The 24,738-nt window shown below is 41.7% G+C and overlaps 1 protein-coding gene and 1 long non-coding RNA gene across 3 annotated transcripts; one reads left to right on the top strand and one right to left on the bottom strand.

Annotated features, from left to right (window-relative positions):
* Positions 1-3,128: 3,128 nt before the first annotated feature.
* RBM17 (RNA binding motif protein 17) lies at positions 3,129-13,354 on the bottom strand. Of its 2 annotated transcripts, none has more exons than XM_085082246.1 (12): positions 13,274-13,354; positions 11,930-12,070; positions 11,017-11,133; positions 9,995-10,161; positions 8,087-8,184; positions 7,510-7,566; positions 5,689-5,830; positions 5,117-5,268; positions 4,369-4,442; positions 3,932-4,030; positions 3,541-3,613; positions 3,129-3,404 (listed from the first exon to the last, which is right to left on the bottom strand). In XM_085082246.1, exons 2-12 carry the CDS (start codon positions 12,050-12,052, stop codon positions 3,301-3,303), a joined length of 1,206 nt encoding a protein of 401 aa, XP_084938372.1. In that variant the 5' UTR covers positions 12,053-12,070; positions 13,274-13,354; the 3' UTR covers positions 3,129-3,300. The 2 variants fall into 2 exon arrangements, with proteins under 2 accessions (XP_084938372.1, XP_084938380.1); XM_085082254.1 differs by having other exon boundaries at positions 8,087-8,181.
* Positions 13,355-14,058: 704 nt separating this feature from the next.
* LOC146443078 (uncharacterized) lies at positions 14,059-14,730 on the top strand. The gene is made up of 2 exons (XR_014856480.1): positions 14,059-14,122; positions 14,390-14,730. It is a non-coding gene; the product is annotated as an uncharacterized LOC146443078 (long non-coding RNA).
* The last annotated feature ends 10,008 nt before the right edge of the window (positions 14,731-24,738 follow it).

Genomic DNA, 24,738 nt, shown 5'->3' with positions numbered 1-24,738 from the left:
TTTTAACAATTAGGAAAGTAATCAAGTCCCTAAATCCTCAGTTAAAATAGTAGCCAGTGTTCTGACTTAAGAAGAGAACAAGGCAGCAAAGAGTGATGCCATCTTGCAAATCCCTGTTCTTAAGACCTCAGGGCTGTTAATGCACCAGGCACCTCATTCAGCTCTGGGCTGGCACGTGCTACACGTCCCTCTCAGCTTCCTGGTTGCTTCAGGACACTCAAATCTCTCTAAGCAGGCATCTAATCTGAATTCCCAGAAGCAATGAACACTTCATACTTAGCCCAAGAGGAGCTGCAGTTATTCAACACATTAGAGAATCACAGCACTTACACAGGTACTTAAGCCAAGGAATTAAAGCTTAAATTTAGGAAGTCACACCTGTAAAACAGCCAGTGCTTCACTTGAAGCACCATAACCAATCCTACACTGCCAATAAGGCAAATGTTCTTAACAGCCCATCCTCTTCACTTTCTGTAAAATCAGAACCTTTCAAGGCACCACACAAAAAGAGAAACAAAAATATTATTTCTTCAGACCAGTCACCACATACGTATCTGACAGGAAGAGGCGGCTGCACAATTTCCAGGATGTAAAGACAACCAAGTAAAGCTTCGTAGCTGCAAAGAGCTCCAAATTATGTGCTGCTGAGCCTTTGGAAAGGGCACTGATGAATCACAGAGGAGAAAAATGGATGTGTAAGCAGGAAGAGCTGGGGGTGTTAGATAAAAAGTCATTTGAGCAACTACTAGAAATAGAAGTCAGTGACAAAATTCCAGAGGAGGCCAATTCTCCAGCAGAGAAGTAAATTCAAAACCAAATTTTTCAAGGGATGCAAGATACAAACATGCCTGAGAAAGGCTGAGCCAACACATCAGCAGTGTTGAAGAAAAGGGAGAAGGTGCATTAGCAAAAAAATACTTCCTGCTAAGGAGATAAGGTCTGACCACAGAGCTCAGTGAGTGTCTGAACCTTTGCAGGTTTCCACACCTGTGCAGGTGTTGCTTTGCATCATCTGTGGCCACCTGCTTGCACACCTGGCTCCAGTGTCATGTGTTTGTGCATCACCCACCAAAGAGATGGAACTCAGGAGGTGTAGGTCTGCTCCACTTCAGGTTTGCATGTTTTAGTGTCCTCATGGTACAGGAAAATACCTAATTTATTGCACGAATCTCCTAAACAAAATACAGATGAACAAATCCTCTTCCCTACATTTTCATGGATAAACTTTATCCCTGTCTTCAACCACAATAAAGATTCCCAGAATGAAATGGTTTGAAAGTTGCCAATGAAGCCATTCTCAGCAAATAGAAAACCTCCAAGTTATCAGACTGGAAGCTCAGAAGCTGGTGCTAAAAAATGATCAGCTGGTTAAAAGCACAAAAACCAGTCTGTGTACCTCAAGAAATGCTCACAGCCTAGTCACTCAGAGGTATATGCTGAAATAAGAACCATAAATAAATCACATTACTTAAAGCCAAGTCGTATTTCAAGCTAAGTTCAGATCGCACTAAATCTGTTACTAGTGGTTAAACTTTCTACTGCAGCCCCACAGATCATTTGAGTACTACAAGCAAACCTCTGCTAATTCATATCAGGCTAATCTCTTTGTTTTACTACACAGCAGCAAAGGCCTGAAAGTGTTGCTCCAAGTCAAAGAGAACTAAGAGCAGAGGCAGGAACAGAATCTAGATTCTGGTTTTGCCCCAAGTCCTGTGGTTTTGATGTCAATCAGGCCTGCTCTTCACCTCTGCTGCAGTGAGGGTTTCTTGGGGCGGATTAGACAGTACCAACTTGTGGTGCAGAAGTGCCCAACTCTGAGGGAAGTCCTTGCACAACAGAAGAATAAGGAAGCCAACACTCAGCAGGTAAAATACCAGTTTTTAAAAAAAATTCGGTTTTACAAGCAGATGTTTGTACAGAGCTCGGTGGAACACAAGCAGACAAAATAAGCGAAACACAAGACCCAAGGGCTTGTCATAGAAATCTGCGGCCAAAACTCAACAAAAGGGCAGTAACTGCAGATATTCACAGCACTGAACTACATGTCTATCCCCCCTCCCCCCAGTCCATGTGTGTAACAGGAAGGAGACATTCAGCATCAGCTTTCAAACAGCTAAAATGCCCTCAGGGCTCACAGCCATTTCAGTATCTGCACAATTCTGGGTGCAATGGGGCACAGAGACAACTGCCACCACTGCAGCCACCTTTGCCAACTCTTTGTCACATTCTGTTCCCAAACAAAAAGCAAACATAAATCCAGGAGCAGAGAGTTGTGCACTATTTTACACCAAGTTAAAAATAAGAGTAGTGTGTTTAGTAGTTTAGTTTGTCAACTCTTCAGATTTTCATATGAGAACTTCCCTCCACAGCCTCCTACTTTGAAAACTTCCACAGGCAGGCCTTCCCAAAAAGAAAAAAAATGTCTAACCCTGATGGTATTTGACCTCAAATATAGAAATATACACAGAGAGAGCAAATGCCAGGTTTGAAATGATTAAACAGTTAGTCGCCCATGTGTGAGTTAGAGGAAGTGAGGTTCTGACAGCTGGCCAGATTCAGGAGGGAGTTTCCCTTCTCTCTACCAAATGACCTGTAATCAGTTATCCCTGGATATTCCCAGCAGACACTGCCTGACAGCACAGAGCTCCTGCTAAAAGTCCATTAAATTCCTTCCTCTTTCCATTTCCCTGGGTTAGACATGGACTTTCGTTGGATCTGTGAAGACAGACTCAATCCTTGTTATTTTTGTCTCCATTCTGGCACAGTAAGTATTGTCCTGGAGTCAGGAGAACAAACCAGCTCCAGCTGCAACTGTCAATGACCCAAATCACTGGTGTGCAGAGATGAGGACTCAGGAGAGCAAGGCTCTAACTCTAAGAGAGACCACCAGGGAAGAGAAGATCACAGCACACAGTCCTTGTCCAAAGCTTCACACTTATTGTGGATCCAGCACAGGGACTCCGTGATGAAGCACCAGAACAAAGAAAGCAGGAATACAGACAAAGCATCTCCTCAGCCGTGGGTTTTCAACAGAACAAAGTCATCTGAAAGCTCAAAAAAAAAAACAAACCAGGATCCCCAGAGCAGTAAGCAGAAATGTGCAATTCAAAACCACACAGACGTGAATCTTACTTTCAAAGGGCTTTATATTACAAAAAAACGTAAGTCACAACGAATGTGTAAAATCCATTCAATGAGGCTTGTTTCCAGTTTGCTAGGAAAGCTACTTTTCTTTATTCCCAGCCTACTGCTGAAAACGTGATTGCCAAAACAATGACACCTCGAGCTAGATTTTTGAAATCAAACTTGTTCCGCCAGATCCAGCACTCTGAACTTGTCCAGGTTGTAGAAACAAGCCTTCACCACTCTGCCTCCAAAATATCTTCCATTTAGATCCACAACAGCTGGAATTGAAACAAAGAGCAGATCAGCAAGCAGCAATTCAGTAAAATAAACATTTAACTAAACAGCCTGACCAGTGGGACTGTTTAATGTCTCTACAGAAGTTTGAGGTTGACAGGACACAATTTAGGATCTTACCTTTGATGGCAGATTCAACCCGTTCAAACTCTAAAAATATTCTTACAGCTTCATCATCAGGGGCACCAGGGATCTGAAACAAAACAAAAACCCCAAACCACAGGTAATTAGAACAGCAGGAAAAACATTGTTTTCAATTGCTGTTCTTCATAAAGGCAGTGAAAAGAATGAAATAAAAAGGTTCCAAAAGCACAATACTCAGAAATCTTTGCCCCATTACTGTTGTTAGAAACTTGTATCTTACAGATACAGAAAATCCAAAATTCCAACACAGGAAAAGACCCTCAGACCTTCCATGTATGCACCTTCAGGCAGTAACACACCACTCATGAGGGATGAGTGCCCAGTTTGCTTTCAGAGCAGCCCAAAAGAGAGACACATCATCTCTTACCTCAAAGATGACACATTTCCCAACTTTGCCATATTTCTCACATTCCTCCTTAGTTTCAACTTCAAGATCTTCATCCACCTCCCCAGCACCGACCATGTTCTGAAAGGTAAAGAATCAACCCAACTCACTGGATGAAGTCTGTGCAGGAGATTGTGCAGACAAATCACAGTTGCTCTGTGAACTGTGACCATGAATGCTTTAAAAGCTTAAGTGCTACAGGAGACAGTTCCCTGTCCCTAAGACAAAGGAATTGTACAATTTAAAGCAGTGCTGATATTAAGTCACAACTTTTACCCCAGGAAGTCACACAATTTCTCCAGAACACAAAACACCATGAGGGTGCAGGCCAAAACCATTTGACCTGTGCAGAGTCTTCTATCAGGAACAGAGATTTAAACATTTCAACACTAAAACACATTCCCTTACTCCCAACTTACCCTCAGTAAGACCACTTTAGTTGGGCATTTCAGGATCTCAGTCAGGGGGTTGGAATCTGCCTTCTTCCCCGTTTCTGTTATGAAGAAAGAACAGTGAATCACAGAATAATTTAAGATTAAAGCTCAACTGGGGACTTTTATCAGAATCTTATTGATTGAACAATGGAATAAAAGCCACAAAATATAATTTCATATTGGTGAGGAACAGTTATACACAACTTGTAGCTACCTGGAGTGACAGTGAGTAGAAAAATCAATTCCAATGATGTGAATTAAACAAGAACACTGATAATGTACTGTTTCTTTTTGGGAAATAATTAATTTTTTCTTTGAGAGAGAAAATTCAGAATTGTATAATATAATTGTATCATAAGAATCAGGTCTCCTGACTTCCACCACTTGTGCTCAGGCAGAGGTGCTGTGCCAGTAGGCCTGGATGTTGTCTCTAGATCAGACAAGAGCAGGGAAATGAGAGCAATGTCTAGAGGATGTGACAGGGAGAAAGCCCTCAGGGGCAGAGCAGGATCAGCACTGAAAGAGGTTTCCAAACACTAAAGGAGGACAACTGATAGAGGAAGATGAGCTAAAAAAAAAATGCACACAGGATCACTTCACAAAAAGATAAATTTCCACAAGAAAAAAATACGAGTCATTTTTCCAACTCCAATGTTTTCAACAAGGACAGATGGTTAACAAAATTTAATCTAGGAGCTTCAATTCTCCCAGACTTAGTGCAGGACACAATTACCTTTCTCTGTAGATTCGCCAACAATGATCTTGCCACCCCTCTTGCTCGTTTTCTCCACTGACAGTGCTGTGCTGAGCCCCTGTTCATGCTTGCCCAGCCCCTGGCCCTCTCTGAAACCATATTTCTGCATGATTTTGTGAGCTACTGTCCCCCTGCAAAGAGAAAAACCATCAGTTAGTAAATATTTCAGCTCCGCTGAAATTACTTGAAACATCAGTTTGGTGACATGTAGCAAATTTAAGACAAAGCTGAAAAAGGAACCTAGAGGAACTAACATGCCACCTGTGTTCTCAAGTAAACTCCATTGTTTGGATTGTACAGGCCATAAACACTTTATGCTGAAGTGTGGCTTAAAAGCACAGCCTTGAATGCAACTACCTCAGGTGTGTTTCCCTCAATCCTATCAATCCACATATTTTTCTGTATCCTGCCAGTTTCGACTCTCGGAACTCAGACTAACCACGCACATGCAATAGGTTGTGTTCTTCTCTCCGAACAAATTACTTTAGCTTTTGGTTTCCACCACCTTCCAATGCCTTTTCCCACAAAATGTGCAGAAGTCCCTAATTTACCCCATGTTGGCAAGGAAGGAGTTGCTGGGTCCTGTGGGGGAACGAGGTCTCTCTGGCTCATCATACACTGGAGGAGGAATGGCTGCTTTGGAAGAAGGTGCCCGAGGTCTCGACTCCTCCTCATATGGGAATGATGCTACAGCTGGAGAAAACAGAGAGATTTGCTTTTTTTTCAATAAAATTCTAACAAACTATGAAAAAAGCTCTTCCATAAATCCAAATCAGAAGAATTTTTTCCCTTGCACATGCTGTTTTAACATCCCCTCACTTCTCTCTCTCTCTCAGAAACAACATTTGAGTTATCCTGGATTTCCCTCCTTGGATATAGATCTCCACAGCTTTACAATGTATTTCTTAACCTCATATTAAGAGGTCACCTGCATTACAATGAGTTTATCCAGAAGACAAACTCCCATTCATCAGGAACAGAATTATGACAAAAGTCGATCAATGCACACAGCCTGAGGCCCAAGGACTGTAACTAAAAATTCACTGCACATTTGCAGAGAAGGGAAACCAGTCTATGAAAAGAATGAATGGAACTCATCTCAATGACAATTTCTGAACTGCAGCTCTTTCTGGGGATGGAGATATATTTGGATATCTCAATCATATTAGTTAGATTATTAGAGCACCTTCCACTAACAAGTCAAATGGCAAAATTAAAACAAAAAGCCTACAGAACACTCGAAAAAAATCACTTTTGAATGGACTTATGAACTTTGATCAGACTGACAATTTCAAAATATTTTCTTCTACACTAGCTCTTGTATCTTATCAAGTAAAAGGTCAGATGTGAAGTTTGGGGATGTCACAAGAGTAAAACCAATTCCTATTTAAGCAGCATATGGAATAGACTATGGGACTTTTGCTACACCAATATTTTCTTGTTTTCTTCCAGCTTGGATTTGAGCATCAAGTAAGAAGACATACAACGGTTTCTTTGTGGGACCAAGTCACATTTTAAAAGCTCTCCCCATAAAAATATTTCTGCCATTTCCAGCCTATATTTACTTTTTCTTGACACCACACAATTCCTCTTATTTACTCAAAAAAATCTCTTCCTGTTTTGAACATTTACACACATGAAATGCTTTCACTGCCGTATCAATCACTTTGGGCTTTTTTTTTTTTTACATTTCAATCTTCTCATAAATGAAAGGAGGACTCCCAAAGGAAATTTTGTGTGCATAAGATCCTTCCTTCTTATTATTTTTTAAAGTAGACAAAATACTGCTAATTATTTTAAATTTTAATTTTAGAATTTACAACAGGCATGGGAAAATAAAAAGGGAATGGTTTTGTTCCTACAGCAGGATGACGCCACCTCGTGGACAACTGAGATCCTCACATCACTTTCACTGACTGAGGGAAATACCAGCGCACACAACTATCTTCAGCTAAATTGTACCCCTGAAAAACTTACAAAATTCTGTCTCTAGTGAATAACTCCTTCAGAAAAGATTCACTCAGTATTAAACGAAGAGCAATGGAAAAATTCCCCCTCCACACTATCCAGAGAAACCTGTCTGTGACATTTCCTCTTTCACATCACAAGTGAGTAGCTGCACATGCTTGTAAGAGCCCAGTTTGCCAAACCACTCATACAGCACTACAGAAAAATTCTTCAGCACAGATGTGAATGAAGCACAGCAGCACCACAGGTCCCCCACAGCTTCCCCCCATGAACAAAGAACTTGTTCATGTCCTGCTGTGACAAAGAATCCAATGGGAAAGGCAGGAGGACTTAAATGAACAGAAAACTGAGTGAGAAATAAACAATACTGCTGGGTTTAGAGAAGAGGATTTTGGAGTACTCACGTTCTTTGTCCTTCTCCACCAGAGAAGTGGGTGGTGCAATGGCAGCTCCTCCCATACCTGTGCGCAAAATGGAACACAACAAATTTGAAAGATATCACAACAGACCTGAATTATTTACTGTAACTTTGTTGCTGAGAGAGAATAACGCTTTATTTTGTTTTTTAATGCAAAGACGTATTTCTGATCCCCATCACCTGAAAAGCTGAAAAGTAACAAATGTAGGAATCAAAAGCTGCAATAGTGAAAACTCGACAGTGGTTCTCACAGCCTGATTTTATATCATGTCTCACCCCCTCCCTGGAACCTACACCATGCAGGAACTTAGAACAGGTATCTACAAACTAAGGTAAATAGAAGTATTTCCACAAACAGTTTGACTGCCATCTGTCTCCCTGGAAAAACACTAGTCTTCTGCATTATGCTATGTTGTAATAAAATGCCAGACTTATTCTAAAGGCTCAGAATTAACAGTTTACTCATGGGAGGACAGAGAAATACAGAATCCATGAAACAGGACTGTGAATCCCCCCCCATTTTTCTCCTCTTTCTGCACCAAAACCATAAGCAGCTCCCTTACTTCTTTTCCGTCTCTCCCTTTCATAATCTTCATCTTCATCAGAATCAGGATCTGGTCTTCTTGAAAACCCACTGGCTTCATGTCTGTCTTTACGCCTTCTAGGAGACATAGCAAGTTAGGATGAGAAACCATGGAAGTTAACTCTTTGCTTTAATTTGTGATCCCACCTTTGCAGGGTGAATTATTCTGCTCCATCCAACTGCCATTTAATATATTTCTCATGAAGGTGAAATTTCACCATTTGTTTCTTTGTTTCTATCCTCATGGGGCATTTTTGATAAAACATAATATGGATCCAATCCAATATAATTTTTCACTTTGAAGTCAGCCAAGAAGAATGTATGGAAAGGAAGAAGCACCTGAAAAAATCTTGTCCAAACAAACCAGAGTGACTGAATGACTACAGTGGAACAAGTGTTGGATGGCACAGAGAGTAAGGAAATAGACATTAATTAATCACCCTGCTTTGGACAGAATCTCATTTTACATTTCCCATCACAGGCTATATAGAGTAATATAACTTACTCAATAAAAATATATCCTCATGCTTAAATATCAGATTGTTGAGAAGCTTGCTTGGCAATTAAAATAACAATCAGGCATAACTTTTAACATGAAGTAAGGAATGCTTCAAGATTTGTTTGCACTTCAACTGTTATCTAAATGTGATCAAGAAATTACTCCTTTTAATGCTTTACAATAAAAAGGAAAAGCACTTTTCCTCAAAAGTTAAGAGCACAACCTGGTGCATAAACCAGACCTCATTCCTAGCACAGCCATCAAAAAACAGCTCCACTGTGGAACCACACGAGGTTTCTGAATCTCTCACTGTGAATTCCAAACAAATATACAGCCTGTTATCCCAAAGCACACATCTGATGCAGATTTGGCTGAGTTTGTTTCCCCAGCTCAAAACCAAAATGTATTATGCATTTTTCACTTCTTTTCTCTAATGTTTATATATATAAAGACTCTTGGCCCACACACAAGTACAAACTGGAAATGACATTCCCAGATTCCTGAGGTTTTGCATGCCAGTAGGACAGAGCCTCAGGCACTCCCTCTCCATCAAAACAACAATGTAACCAAGACAGAGACGTTCTAATGACTAGAAATATTAATTTCCACAATCTAAACATGGCAGCAGAACTGTAATTCCAGACTTCAGATGATTCATACTGTGATGAAGACGGTTTATTCACTTCACTTAAAATGAGCAAATGTAATCTTCTGCCTGGCTGGCAGGCATTTTACCACTTACAACAATCAAATACTCAATCTGCATTCAACTTCCTTAACACGATTACAGAGATCTCTTACTTCAGGGAAAGGGTATTAAATATAGGTAGTATTTTCTTTTGTCCAGAGACAATAGAGTAATAAACATGTAATTACATTACTTAAATTGACTGCAGAGTATTAAAAAGGAAATGCCTCTCAAAGGCTGTGCTAGCTACATTTGAAATTCAATGCATTCACGGATCAGTTTGTAGTTTTTAGAAGTAGAAATGATGGTTCATCACTGAGTGTTGAAAAGGTTTTACTGCAGTCAGGTGACACTGACATCAAATACTCCAAAATACCTGCAAGATCAAAGTCTGGTAAGTATGCATGAATTACCCAAGTATTGCTGCTACTGTTGAAACAAAGCAAATTCAGAATAATTTTAACAGGGGTCTTTCAGCCAAAAAGGCTGCAAACCTGATAATTCTTATCATTTGTGCACTGTTAGGTGATTTTACCAAGAGCATTAAAACATATTACTTAAAACATTGCTTGTTTCTACAAGCACACAGTATCCACAAAATCTCTAAGGATTTCCCTGAAAGTAGAGAGATAAAATTAAACAAGTTGACATTTCTATTCTTTAAAGAGTCAATATGTCAAGAATTTAAACTAAACACTTACTTTTCTCTTTCTTCAATCTCCTTTTGCCTCTCCAGCTCCCGCTGCCGCTGTCGTTCCTCCCTCTGACGTTTCACCACCTTTTCGTAGTCATTTGGGAACATGGGATCATACTCATCTGCCAGGGGAATTAACACATCTCCTGCAGAAAAACCACTAGGGACAGGATCCTGAAAAAAAAGGAAAAAGGAGCTTTTCTAGCTGAGATTTGGAAAAAAACATCCAGTTTGAAAGCAAAAATTTAACATCTCCCGTTCCTGACTTCTGTAATGTCAGGTAATATTCTAATCCCACTGGGGCTAGAAGAAATCTTGGCTTTACTTAAAACTAACATTTCATCCAGTCTCTCATTACAGCAAATTTTCCCATGAAGAAAGAACCACCCCCTCCTCCCCTTGCCAAATGCAAAGCAGCAGCAAATCATCACGGACAAGAATTTTCAAACCCCATTAATTCACTATTAGAAGTTTTATGGCATCTTGCTGCTGCAACCATCTGCCAGGGTCCTCCCACACAACCTCATCAGGCTTTTTATCAGCTGCTATTAATGTAATACCAACAGAGGCACACAGACTGTTCTTCTCTAATCTGAAAGAACTATTTCAGAATTTTTCTTTGAAAAAGCTTCAGGGAAAAAGTTTCCCTTGATTCCTAACCATGAGAAATCCACTTACAAGGTTAAGTGGCTTTTATTTTTCAGCTGATTGTTATACAGGTCCAGTTCCAACATTGGTGCAACCACAATTATAGTCATTATTTAGCTGCTCAAATTGCAGCCTTGCCAAACAGTTTGAAGCTGTCCAGGACAAATATTCTACGAATACTGTTTTATAACTGCACATTAACTGTGGTAATTCCACACTGTATCACATGGAAGTCTGTATGAAGTTGAAATGTTCATTCATTAAACAACTCTCAGCAGAGGAAAACATTCTCAGAAAAAAATCACTTTTTTGACCACCAGAACACATTCAATTTCCAAAACTTTTTTTAACAGGTGGACCTTGTAGCTGCCCTGCTCTTACCTTTAGCCCAGCTGCTACATGAGGGGGTGTATCCACGATCTGTCTCTCATCAGAGGAGCTGCCTCGCTTCAGGTCAATCACTGGAGCAAGGACTGTGGTTTGTTTTGTTCTTTGACTCTGCAAAAATCACCAAAACACAAAATGTCTGAGAAAGATAAGACAGTTTTCCAAAACTCAGCTTGCTTGATATACTTTGCAGTGGTAGGTGAATGGTCCTAGGTTTTGACTGGGACCAGAAACACACATTAAAAATTCATACAATCTCTTCAAGTGAGTTTGAACCAAGTTAGTTTTTAAGAAGCTCAGATTTATTCCACAGATCTACTGCTCTTCCCATTCATCATCAGATAAAATATTTTAATCTATTCTGAACTCTTGAGTTTTCTAATCCTATCCTATTCTATTCTTCTGTTAGGCTATGGATACACTGCACATCAGTTACATGGACAAAGAATATAACTAATATAGCAGTCAGTAAGTTTCATTCATGCAGTTTTTGCCAATTATCAACTAAATCCTGCCCCAAATTTCAGCAGCATAAATCAGGAGTAATTCCAGTGAAAAAAACGCTGTGCCTATTTAAGTATTTGGAATCAGTGCTACTGTTTCTTTTTTAATTTAGTAATCTCACAACAAACCTACACACCTCAAAGAGCACATGCATCCTGCCTGAACCAAAATATCAACATTGCTCACAGAAAAAGGGTGAAATTAAAAGAAGCAGCAATAAAAAGAGGAAATGGCTCTGTCACAGTTTAAGATCTAGGAATTAGCTTGCACTCCCTCCCTTTCCCCTAAACTGGAAAAATCCCAGGAAAATTACCTCAAATTGGTATTCTGAGATCACAAACACAATGCACTGAACACATAAGAAGTCTGAATAGCAGGAAGCAAAACCACAAAAGGACTGTACCTTTGCTTGTGTGAGAGCTGCTTTCTTCACCTGCAACTGAGACTGCAACAGTTTGAAATTCTTGGACCAGCCTTCTGTTTTGGAATCGCTGGTCTCAACTCCCAAGTCATCGTAAAGTGACATTTTCTCTTCAATTTAAAACTGAAAGACAGAAGAAAAAAGAAAAAACTCCAGATGACTCCAGCAAAACTATTTCCAGGTTATTTGCTAATAGTTTGCACATATGGGTATGTCATACTTTATTTTACTTTTCCTAAAGCCAGAGAAAATTGACCTTTTTCTGAGTAGTGGCAAATACACATAACTTTAGCAAAGCTGAATACAAGTAACAGTTTGAAAGGTCATGAAAACTGTTCAAGAACTTAGTCCCGCAGTAGAATATGAGCAATCAGAGCTCAACAAAATGGAATTTACTGCAAGAAAAAGCAGGAGGTTTTGGAAATTATTAAACCTCTGGGCACAGGGGGATGAAACATGGGGGGTTATAAAGGCAGAGAGGCACAAGATGAGGACAGGGCATTGTAGGAATTCCCAGCTGCCACAGAGGAGTGGGATTTAGGCAGCAGGAGTGCTGTTATTCTGAGAAGAAAGGATGCACCGGGGGGAATCACAGAATCAATCAGATTGGAAAAGACATCTGAGGTCATCAAATCCAGCCTATGACCAATCACCACCCTGTCAACCAGACCATGGCACTGAGTGCCACATCCAGTCTTTCCTTGGACAGCTCCAGGGATGGAGACTTCACCACCTTCCCGGGCAGCCCATTCCAATGCTTAATCATCCTTTCTGTTAAGAAATTCTTCCTGAGGTCCAGCCTAAACATCCCTATGTGCAGCTTGATGCCCTTTCCTATTATCCTGCTGCTTGTTACCTGTGAGCAGAGCCCGACCCCCACCCGGCTGCACCCTCCTGTCAGGCAGCTGTGGAAAGCCAGAAGATCTCCCCTGAGCCTCCTTTTCTGCAGCCACTCCTCATCAGATTTGTGCTGCAGCCCCTTCCCCAGCTCCGCTGCCCTTCTCTGGACAACGTATGGACGTAAGGATGAATGCAGGACAGGCGCTGTCACCGCGGGGAAGGGAAAAGGCAGCGAGGCACAGGGGCTGTCCCCACGATAAAAGGGTAAAAAGAAAGGTGGGCTGCCATCCGCCGCTCTGGGGACAGAGGGGGCGAAGCAGGCCCTGACCCCCCCCACCTTCCACACAGGCCAAGACCCCTCCGAGGAGCCTCTGAGCGCGGGATACCCGTCCCGCCTTGCCCTCCCCTGCCTCCCCACAGCCCGCGGAGCCCTGAACCGCCTCCCCGCACAGCCGGGCCGTGGCCAGGCCCGGAGCCGCCGCTCACCCGTCCCGGCGCCGCCGCCGCCATGAGCCGGCGCTGAGCACGCCGGGAGCAGCCGCGCCTGCGCACTGCGCCCAGCTCCGCGCCGCGCCAGCGCCCCCCGGCGGCGGGAGGAGGGAGCGGCACCGCCGCCATTGCTGTCCCTCACGGGCACAGCGGTGAGGACAGCAGCGACTGGGAGCGCAGCGCGGCGCCGGGAGAGGCGGAAAGGGATCCACAAAGGGCTGTTGGAATGCTGTCCTCGCCTCAGCTGCCCTCCCAGTCGCAGAGAAGCTGCCTACCCAAAGAATAAGAAGTCCGAGTTCCCTTGGGTTCTCTCAGCGCACGCCGAGTGTGATCTGCGCTCTGAGCTTTTGCGCAATCACAGAATCACAGAGAGTGTCCAAAGGAGGCCACGGGGATGGGGAAGGGTCTGAAGGGGAAGCCCTGAGGAGCGGCTGAGGGCATTTGGGCTGTTCAGCTGGAGAAGAGGAGGCTGAGGGGACCTCACTGGTGTTTTCAGCATTGTCCCAAGGGCAGGAGGGCTGGCAGTGATCTCTGGTGACCAGTGACAGGAACAGAGGACAGGACTCTATTTATGCCCAGCGCTATTTTCCCTGTGCGTTCTCTCACAATTTTCTATACTGTGTTTCTGACTCCTTAAGAACTCTGTGGTAGCTTATTCAATGAGTAACCTTTGTCCACGGGCATTCAGCATTTCCAGTTACTTACCAACGGCACCTGAGATTTTGGAGAAAGAAATGGAGACAATGATATGAGACTCTTGTGAGTTTGGCAACACTGTCATGCTGAGAAAGTTAGGATGAGTTAGTTTCTCATCAAGTGTATTTTGAACATCTTTCTACTATTCCAGTAAGTTTGCTGCCATTTTACTGTGTCATTGCTGCTACTAATGCTGGGGTTTCTGGCTAATTGTTATTGCAAAGTATTTGGCTGTTAGGACTTACTGCATTATGTCATTTGGGCCTAAAGTAGACTGTTTCGGTCTGCAGAAATAATTTGTCTTTTCCAAAGCAAACCTTAGAATTCCATGTCTGTCTGAGCCTGGATTTTACCCAACCATACCAATTTCCCACCCCAATATCTTGCAGTAATTTTTCAATATCTTCTTTTTGACAGTGGCAAAATGGATTTTTTTTTTTTTTTTTACTTACACCGAGGCAGTGTATCTCCAGCTCATACCAAGCATGTGAAACAGTTGAGCTTTCTAAGAATTATGGCCACTTGCACCACATGATGAAGCAGATAAACATGCAAGAGTGTCTGCAATGCCAAGCACAACCTCCAGCCCTGAAGCAGATAGATTTGGCACGTCAACCTCAAAATATTACAAGCACTATCTCTGTATTAATCAGAAAGTTTTTATCTCCAGCATGGCTTCCGGCTATGCTACTGTGCAGTTTATTTCCCCATGGCTAGCTGAAAAAATAAATAAAATAAAGCTACTACTTCCCTTCCTACTTATGCTGCTTTCTAGTAACCCAATCTTTCTAAACATGTTTACAGATATGTCTATTTTCATAATAACAGGGAAGGCTTCTTAAGTATAAGAAGAAATTATCTTCACTTTATTTATAGAGGATCTTCCAAGTAGCTTCTGGTGGTTTCTTGCCTTAGAAATGCCTGCATTTTTTAAAGGAAGGATTGATATAATTTACATATCTGTAACCTTGTGGAAGAAAAAAAATTCGCCAAGGCACTAATTTCACAGTGTCAGAATCACACTGAGAAAAGAACTGGTGTCCTGTGTTAAAAGAAGGAATAAAATAATTAATTGCATCAAAAGGTACTGAGAGAAACCACAGTGGATTGAAATGTCACAGAGCAATATCACAGCATGACAGTCACTGGGAGAAACTAAAAGGAGATTAGAGTCTGCAAAGGTGGAGAACATGATAGCAACAGGAGATTTCAGCTCCTTCTCAGAATAAGTCATAACAGGGAGGGAAAAGGCTAAATTATCAGACCTGTAAATAACCAGCTATTAAAGCCATGAATCAGATAACTCACAAGGAGAGAAGCAGCTCTTGGTTAAGTCTGGAAAGTACATTAGGCACGGATCAAAACTGATCCATCACTGTAATAATAGCCACAGTGTATTTGTACACAGCCATTTAGGAGCAAAGGAACCAACAAAATCCTTCTCATTAAATTCAAGGAGGCTGCTGGCAGATAGAGAAACCTTGCCCTGCCGCCAAGTCTGGAGGTCTCAGACTGGAAATAGAGGAGAAATTGGTGAGGTCATCCCCAACACTACACATCTTGAAGTTGGGTAATTGTGGCTGAAATCTCCTTTTCAGCTATATCTGCAAAGGTGGGGGAGCACTCACCTGCTCTGTGCCTTCAACAGACTCTTAAAGTTGTTGAAGTCTGATCTTCCAGCTCTTTTTATTTTTTTTCCATTCAGATTTCAAACCTTTCCATTTTGGTGCTTTTCCTCTTGAATCCCACTAATGATTTCCATGTCTTTCTTATCTCACGTGGCTCTGTCTGTACCTTTTCTTGCAGCTCTTTTCTCCCAACTTTACAATTTTCTCATCATTTTCAGATGAATTTGCTGCAGCTGCGTCTCCTGAATGACTGGGAGAGTAGCTGAGGGAGATTATGGAGATGGGATTAACTACATGCAGGATCAAAAAGCTATGAATAAACAAATTTTCCCGCTGTAAGAAAAGCCTCCACCCTTGATTAGGACCCCTCTTTGTACCAACAGGCCACCTGGAAAAGGTGAACAGCCAAGGTGATGAAATTTGCTGCAAATCCCAATTTATTCAGAGTAATCAGCCAAAAGCTGAAAGCAAGAAGTTGCAGAAGGATGGCATGGCGCTGGCTGGGTGATGAGATGGCAGATGGGACCCAGTGTTAATGAATGCAAAGCAATGCACACAAGATAAAATAGCACTAACCAAACACACACAGTGGCTGCTCTAAATCAGCTGCTTCCATTAAGGAAAGAGATGCTGCATTCATTGTGGATAATTTTCCAGAAATGCCTACTTAGTGCTATGAAGGAAGCGGGAAAGCAAACAGGCTGCTGGGAAGCATTAAAATTTTAAAAAAGGAGGAAATATCTTCATAAATGCAGCATGCACATGCACCTTTCAGTGGCCACCTGCACTCCTGGGCATCTCATCCTCTCCAAGAAGCAGCAGTGCAACACAAAAACTTAAAGAAATCAAATGTGTTGGGTGAAAAGTGGCAGCTGAAGGGAACCATGAAAGCATCAAGCACTCAAAATTATCCAGAAAAGGTAAATAGGGAATTCTAATTTTTCTTCCTGATGGTGATTTCTAAGAATGTGTAAAGTAAAGCAGTGCTGGGGAAAAAAAAGCAGCCTATAAATATTTCATTTATGTCTCATTTCCCTAAAGCATTGATAGGAGTTTTTGGTGGATGTGGATCATTTGTACTACATTACAGATCTCCTCTGGGGCTGAGGGTTGCAAATATGCCAAAATGGCATTAGAGGGCAGTGCATGGCAACCTAACTGGAGTTTTTTGGGGTGGCAATCGTGGCTGTGGGAAACCACCCTTCAAAACCTCTGAGGATCAGGAGAATGGAGCAGCTTCCACTCACACAGGTGGGAAATGGTGGGGACTGCCACGTGGCACAAAAACAAAACACCAGGGCTGATCAGAGCAGCGTCAGCCTGGTGAAAAGGTAGTTAAATTCCATTAAATAGTGATTTCCAGCCAATGGTGGAGATCCCAAGCAGAGAACCAACCCTGCTACACATCACTTTTGTGGTAGCTCTGGCAGGACCCTCAAACCTTTCTGGATTTGATTTTCTTTATTTTCTTTCCCCAGAAAATACTCCTTGCTTATCACTCTTGTCTTCCCAATGATCTTCAGCACTGCCCACGTGGCAAAATGAAATATGAAGAGGAAAGTGCCAGGGCAAAACTTATCCTGGCTTAGGGAGATTGGCTTAGGTTTGCTGGCTTGAAAAAAAGCAACAAAAAACTTCAAGGAGAGGCAAGCTGAAGGAATTGAAAATTATTAGAAAGGCATTTGAAATATTCTTTCTTCTACTAAGAGAGTAGCTGAAAATGTGACTGTGAAAGCAGTGAAGAGTGCCTTTTTGCCATATATGGAATAACCCAACCCCCCAGAAAATTGTGGGGGTTTTTTACCTACTTTTTACTTGCTTCACATTTTCACCTAGTTTCATACTTCGGCTGAGTTCCATAACTAAAATGAGTAAGAAATGTCTCAGAACAGAAACATTTCATCACAGATGAAGTTTCAACACACATACTTCAATATTTTTGGTGACAACTGAAGAAAACTCCATTGCTTCTGACACTGGACTGAGAGTGTTTTTGTTTGGCCAGCCATGGGAAAAAAACCCATGCTTTAAATGAGGAAATGACCATTTTGTCCTACCACCACTGTCTCAAGCTTGTTTGAAGAAGTGAGAAAATGTCAAAAACATAACAGTGAAAATATTACACATGACTAGACTCAGTACAGATGGAATGTCTGCCATCACTGAGGGAAAAAAAACGGTTGTGCTGCTCTGCTAGAGGAAGGATTTGGATAAGAAGTTTTTCAGAACTCCCCTATGTTAGCCATGAAGTGGGTCTCTGTGCCAAAAATGCAGGTTTCTTACATGCTGAAAATACCACTGCCTCCAAAATTGGAGGGTTTTGAGGAGGTTGTCTTTTCAGAATTCTGGGAGATTCTGAGTTAAAAGGGACCTGCAAAGATCTGGGTTAAGAACCTTTGCTGGGAGTTGGACTCGTGTCTAATATCGAGTGGATCCCTGTGTGTCCCTTCCAGCTTAAAATATTCTGTGATTTTATGAAAATGAGGGGGATGGGGGGAGTTAAACCTCCATTGCATTGGTCACCAGTTTTAAAACTAATAACTTTGAGAAAGATACTGGAAGCCAAGGCAAACAGTGAGGGAGGGTTTGGAAGAGGAGAAAATCAGCTTTAAAAACATCTGAATGCAAGCTCTATCCAAATTTACTGGTACACTTTTTGGACTGAAATAAAACCCTGGATATGAGATTAAATTCTAAGAACTGTGGGTTGTTACCGAGCGGAGCAACATCGCTCTGGAAATGCCTCTGCTCTGATGATTCACCAAGAGGTGAGGTTACCCTTCCGCTTGCTCAAGATTTGTATCAAGTTCTCATGAACAACTGTTTTCAGTCCAAAACAGCTGAGTCCAAGAACTTGAAGTTCAACGAGAATTCTCTGATGTCCTGTCATGGTAGCTGTCACGACGTTCTTGGCATAAACAGAATTATTTGGTGCTAAAAGCACATTGATGGGCAGTAAGATGTTGATGGATAGTAACAGGTTGCCCAGAGAGGTTTTGCGGTCTCCATCCTTGGAGGTTTGCAAGCTCTAACAGAGTAAATCCAGGCGGGATCTCATAACCAGCTTTATGTTTCCAATCTGAATTCTTTGATGAGTCTGTGATTATTTCTATGGCTTTGTTACTTGCTGTACTTCTCCAGAGAGATGAAGGAGAAGATATAGCATCCAGACTTGCTTTGGGTTTACTCTCCAAGTGCTCTGACCACTGGGAAAATGTCAAAAGGAGTTCTCCTGCTCTGTTAGGGATTGCCAGCTTTTAAACAGAAATTCAGCTCATTTCCCACACATACAGACTTTTGTGCAGGGAGATGGTCTCGTCTGTCTTGTTTTATGCATTTCTTCCCATGTGGGTCATGTGCAGCATACTGGGCCCTGAAGTATGTCCAGTGGCATTGATATTCCAGGTGAATTTTTGAGGCTAAGACCAAAGTTCAGAATCTGTTGAATGAAGGAATGCTGGTTTAGGGTAGTCCTAGAGAACTTACACATTTACCCTTCAAGTTTGTCTCTGCCACAGAGGTGCTTTATGCAAACAGAGACAGGAATACCACAATATCCTCATCCTTGACCAGTCTGGTCTGAGTGATATGACTCTGGTTTAGGTTCAGAACCTCCTTAAGCCCCAGGCAGCATTTTCCAGCTGTTTAGAAGTTACACTTTCCATCTCACAAGAGGACCATGTATATTGCATATATGGACTCAGGGATGTTATTTTATGCAATTATAATCTAATTAATCTCATCCAGTTTTAGCTTTCTAAAACTGAGATGGCCAATATGTGTTCAAGTACGGCTGCAGACAGGTGGTGAATCATCTCTAGAACACAATCCATAGAGCAACACTTTCCTAATTTACTGGGACACTTTCTATATTTCACTTTATATCCTAGGACTTATTTTTATTTAAAGTTTTCACTTTATAAAAAAGGAAATAATTGTGAGCCTTGAAGCTTCTGGTAATTCTACAATTCACAAGATGCTGCTGGAGCAAGAAACATAGACTTGTGTGTTTATTCAGAATATGGATCTCACGCAGGACAGAAAAAATATTATAAAACAACCTAATGACTGGAAGTTAAACCAAGATTAAGAACAAATGCTGATTATTCTATGTTTGTCTAGGCAGGATTTCTTGCCCCTTCCTTCCGAGACAATAATACCCTGATTATTGAAGAGGTCCTGATGCTGAACTACACTGATGGGTACTGTTGCCCATCCTGTCAACTCTTGTTTCTTAAAAAAAAGAAAAAAAGCAGAGATAGAGTCTTCTAAAGTCCTTAATGATCTGATCCCACCATGGATCAGATCACTGTATTAAGAAAGGCAAATATGAAAATTGAACACTGAGCTTTCACCTTTTTCAACCCGACAAGGTTCACCATGTGTCTTGTTTCCTTCTACACTCACTCCAGTACCTTAACCATAAATGAGCAATGGCCAGGTATGAGCATTGTCCATTCTTCTGTTCCTGAAAAACAAGGAAGATATTAAAAAAACCCACCCCAAACCTACTCTTCAGGTAAACATCATTATCTCCACCATCAGACCAGACCACATGTGCGTAAAAGGATGTGTTATCAAAAATATCTGTAATGGTGACCTTAAAAAAGTACAAGAAGTGCTAATGAATTTCTTGTTATTTTAGAAAGGGACTTTCTTCTCCGTTGGTGCAGAGAGCTTCCTGAAGCAAAAACAAATGAAGCTTTTCTCTCTTTCTTTTTAAATGTAAGGTAGAAACATTTTGACTAAGCTTCTGCTCTATTGTTTTCTAGTTATTCAGAATTAGGAGGAGATATTTTTAATTATCCTTCAGCCTGGAAAAGAGAAGGATCTGGGGAGAACTTAGGACACTTTCCACTATCTCAGCAGTCTCCAAGAGAGCTGGAGATGGACTTTGGACAAGGGCATGGAGTGACAGGACAAGGGGGAATGTCTTTAAAGTGAAAGAGAGTAGGGTTATATTGCATATTAGGAAGAAATTCTTTACTGTGAGAGTAGTGAGCTCTGGCACAGGCTGCCCAGAGAATCTGTGGCTGCCCCATCACTGGAAGTGTTCCAGGCCAGGTTGGATGGGGTTTGGAGCAATCTGATCTAGTGGAAGATGTCTCTGCCAATGGCAGGGGGGTAGAATGAGATGATATTTAAGGTCTCTCCAAACCCAAATGATTCTGTGATTCTAAGACAAAGTCCTGTTTTAGCTCAAAGACTGCACATGGTATCAAGCAGGAGAACACAGAGACATCTCTGCAGTTAAAATGGAGGTTTTTATCAATAATTTATTGTAATCAAGAGTTTTCACGAGTTGGGCAAGTGGAAAGGCAAGGAAGTGACTTCCCCAGTCCACATTTGGAGTTAGTGGAGGAGCCAAAATTAGGACGAGGTTCCCTTAGCTGTCTCCTCTGGGCTCCTCCTTCTGATGCTTGTTGCCTTTGGCAGCAGGTCCTTCTCATGAAGCTCTCCCTCTCGTATCCCTTCTGTTTTCCATTTACATTTGTTGGTTATGATTTCTCATTTCGAAGCTCCGCACTGGAGCTGGGTGTTGCTGGGGTGGAGCATTCCAAGGGCAGAGCCAGACTGTGCCGCCATGGGGAGCTAACAGCAATGCTTGTGACAATCAGTCAGTGCCAGCAGCTCTGCTCAGGCAATATCACTTTCTGGGGAGCAGGAGAGGCTGAGGTTTGGCTGTGCATGGACGTTTGGGATGCCACAGCAACCAGGATGCAAACCCAGTTGTATTAAAATGGGTGCAGTTAATGTCTTTGTGCAAAGATTTAATTTTGAATTTTCTTGATCCCACTAAAGAGAGATGATACAGATATAAACATCTTGGTGGATACTCTTTAAATACTGAACAGCCAAGCAGGTAGATACTATTATTCTATTATAATTTATTTTTTCATATTATCTTTTATCTGTTCTTTTATAGCCTTTGAACTTCATGTATCTGGCACAGCATCTGGAGTACTTTCCACTTCTAAATGACCTGACAAAACACTCCAAACTGAGGAGGCTCAGTGTCTGACTTTTATTAGTCATATCACATATTTCAGGTTTTCCATTTGCTCACCATGAAAATGACTAATGAGATGTTTTTTGAGTGCTACTCTTTGTATCATGCAGGTGACAGATATAATGAAGGTGGTCATGAGGGCATCTGAGCGAGGGACAGTCTGGCTGATGAGAAGTAAATCAGCCCTGGAAATTGTCCTCTCTTTGTTCCTTCAACACAAGTGACATCAGCCTCTGTGTGACATGAGGCCGAGTGAACCCCTCTACCCAAAATATTCTCACTTTCAGAGATTTATTTAATAATTCACTATATTAAAATTAAGATGTTGTTGCAAGTCAAACATGAGGAAATGTTGATCTCTGGGAATTAAAAATAAAGAAATGTAGGCATTGGAACAATTCACCTTAGAAAAGAGCCTAAACTTATAAGATTGTTTAATGTTTTCTTCAGAGGCGTTGTCCTGTCTTTGGTTATCAACATGCAGCGATCAAAATAGATAGGATTTCAGGAGGCCTGAACTGTGATAATTAGAGGTATCAGTAGAGAAGAGGGTGCGTGTATGACCGGAAGAGATAAAAGATCCCACATGTTGGTTTTTTATCTGATTTCCTACCTGCAGTGTCACCATACCATTTCAAAATACAAGATCATCCCACACATGATGGAATTCTGCGGAATAAGGTGGTCTCCAGCAAAGTTGCACATCTTGTGCAGTTGGTAAATACAATCAGATTCAAAGACAATTGCACTCACTGTCTGAGCTTAGCATTTTGGGGTGAGGACTCTTTTTTCCAGCACTGAGTGCTCTTGAGTTACAATGAGCTTTGTCCTGATCTCTGGGGGAAAGTTTGAGGCCATTTGCCCCACATGAATGATTCCTCTAAAACCTCCAAAGCCAATCACCAGGCAGTTCCCTCAGCTGAATGGATGAAGGTGATGAAATAAGGTCTGGCTGTAAAGTGTGGACAGTTTAATTCCTTAGGGTCAGAGGAGAATTTCCTCAGGGTAAATGAACTTATGTTGAACAGCCTGATAAATAGCTGCTGTTTTCTTGGAAGAACAGCTACAGGGCATGAAATATGAACTGCTTTATGGAAATAACTCCTGCATTTCATTAGCATGTTTTACACTCAGCTCGATCTCATCTAGGTCATCTTTCTCTTTCCTTCTCCTCTCAAGCACCAGAGAGGCACTGACCATCAGAGTCCCTGAACAGAACAAGTGTTAGAACTGGTGTGGACATCTTGGACCTTTCCATACTACATATTTTCCAGCTGCAGTCCATTGCTTTCACCTTTAATTGCATTACCCTTCAAGAGCAAAGTTGTCCAGAATTCAGCCCCACACCTGCTGTCCTCCAGCATTCTGTGCACAAGAGTCAGGGAGATGGCAGGGTTTGTGACAGGGCCTGGATCCAGGACATTTAACAAATTTCTAGCTCATCTGATGGAAGAGATTAAACCTGGAGGTAGGGAGGTTGTTTTTGTCAAGGTCTCTAAGCACTGGGAGGCTGTTATGGACACCAAGGCAATGCTTGGGGCTAATTATAGCAGTTTGTAGCAGTTGAATGCCAGATGGGAGGTTTGGTGAGTATCCTCAAACCCAATGTGAGATTTGCAGCATTTGGATGTTCATAGCCAGTACAGAGAAGCAGCCCCTTCACTGTGGAGTTCATTTCACCCCAATGCAAACATCAAAAATAGGTCATCTGAGCTGTTTCTTCTCTCCTTTCACCGCGACAGCAGACGGGTGACTAACTCAAAAGTCTGTGTCGACACCAATATCTCATATTGACTGAGAAATGGTGAAACCCACCTTGTTGATCCAAAATTCTTTTCTGATCTTGTCTCAGCAGTCATGTGGTCTCAGGAGAAAGACGTGGAGTGCTCTGAAATCCTCTGTGGGCCTGTCAAGTTACTCAGAGCTTTACCTAAACATCTATCAACAACTCATGGTCAGGGAAACCTTAGAGTAGGACCCCAGTTTCCAAAGGAAGTCTGCAAGAAAGCTGGAGAGGGACTTTTCACAAGGGCATGGAGAGTTAGGACAAGAGGAAATGGCCTTAAGCCAAAGGAGGGTAGAGTTGGATTAGATATTAAGAAGAATTTCTTTACTGTGAAGGTGGTGAGGCCCCAGCACATGTTTTCCAGAGAGTCTGTTGGCTCCCCATCCCTGGAAGTGTTCAAGGCCAGGTTGGAGCAACCTGGTCTACTAGAAGGTGTCCTTGCCCAAAGCAGAAACTGGAATGAAACTGGATGATCTTTGAAGTCCCTTCCAACCCAAACCATTCTGGGACTCTGTAATTGTATGATTTTCTAAACCCAAGATCTCCATCGCAACCCCATCCTTCTCCACTGTATAAAGAGTGCTCAGTCAATGAAAGTGGTGTTAGGTTAAGTGTAATGGGCCATGGAGATCTGACCCAATGGAAAGGGTACCCACCAGTGAGCTATTTATTTAATATCTTGCCCATAATTTTCTGTCTTCGAATGTCCAGCTCTGCTGAACATCAGTTCTCCCTCATTAATGCTTCATTATCCCATTTTACTTTGCCTCATCTACAATCACTTCAAGACTGGTGTCACTGCAGTATTTGAGAACCACTGAATGTCCATTAGAAAAATGCCCTACAGGGAAAATCCTAGAGCAACCACAGGAAATCATGATTTCACTATTCAGTCCCAAGTCATCAAGTCTGACTTTTGTAACAAATCTTAGTCTGAGTTACTCTGGCAATAATTGGAAGGATTGCGTTTGATTCTGTAAGAAGAGGATTTCCATCATCGAAAAGATGTTGGACAGAGTCCTGAGCCTCATTAGAAGCAAAGAAACAAGGCATGAACTCTTATTCTGCACTGAATAAAAGGGTCAGCTTTAATAATTTCTGCTCAAGAGGGAAAAATCTCCTATTATTTTCAGTTTCTTTAGCCTGGCTGAAGCAAAATGCATCCTGAGCTTTCTACTCAGCTTCTCTTTTTCTCACTCTGTACTTGCTTCCTGAGTACCAAACCAATTTTCACACTTGAATACCAACTTTTCTTGGTTGGTGGTTAGATTTAGAAATTTCCAGGTTGCTCGAGCTGAAGAACTTCTCTGAATATTTGCCACTACTATTTGTATTTAGAAGT

The sequence above is a fragment of the Lichenostomus cassidix genome, chromosome 1Aa (assembly GCF_008360975.1).
Source record: "Lichenostomus cassidix isolate B80296 chromosome 1Aa, HeHo_3.0, whole genome shotgun sequence".
NCBI classification, from domain to species: Eukaryota; Metazoa; Chordata; class Aves; order Passeriformes; family Meliphagidae; genus Lichenostomus; species Lichenostomus cassidix.
Note: the sequence above shows the minus strand (reverse complement) of the source record. Positions and strands in the feature narration are given on the sequence as shown.

Coding starts and splice junctions, on each gene's coding strand:
- RBM17 (XM_085082246.1), bottom strand. CDS start 12,052: ATGTCACTTTACGATGACTTGGGAGTTGAGACCAGCGATTCCAAAACA. Junction 10,162..11,016: donor ATGTAGCAGCTGGGCTAAAG/GTAAGAGCAGGG, acceptor CTTTTTTTTCAG/GATCCTGTCCCTAGTGGTTT. Junction 4,443..5,116: donor TGGCGAATCTACAGAGAAAG/GTAATTGTGTCC, acceptor TCTTCATAACAG/AAACGGGGAAGAAGGCAGAT.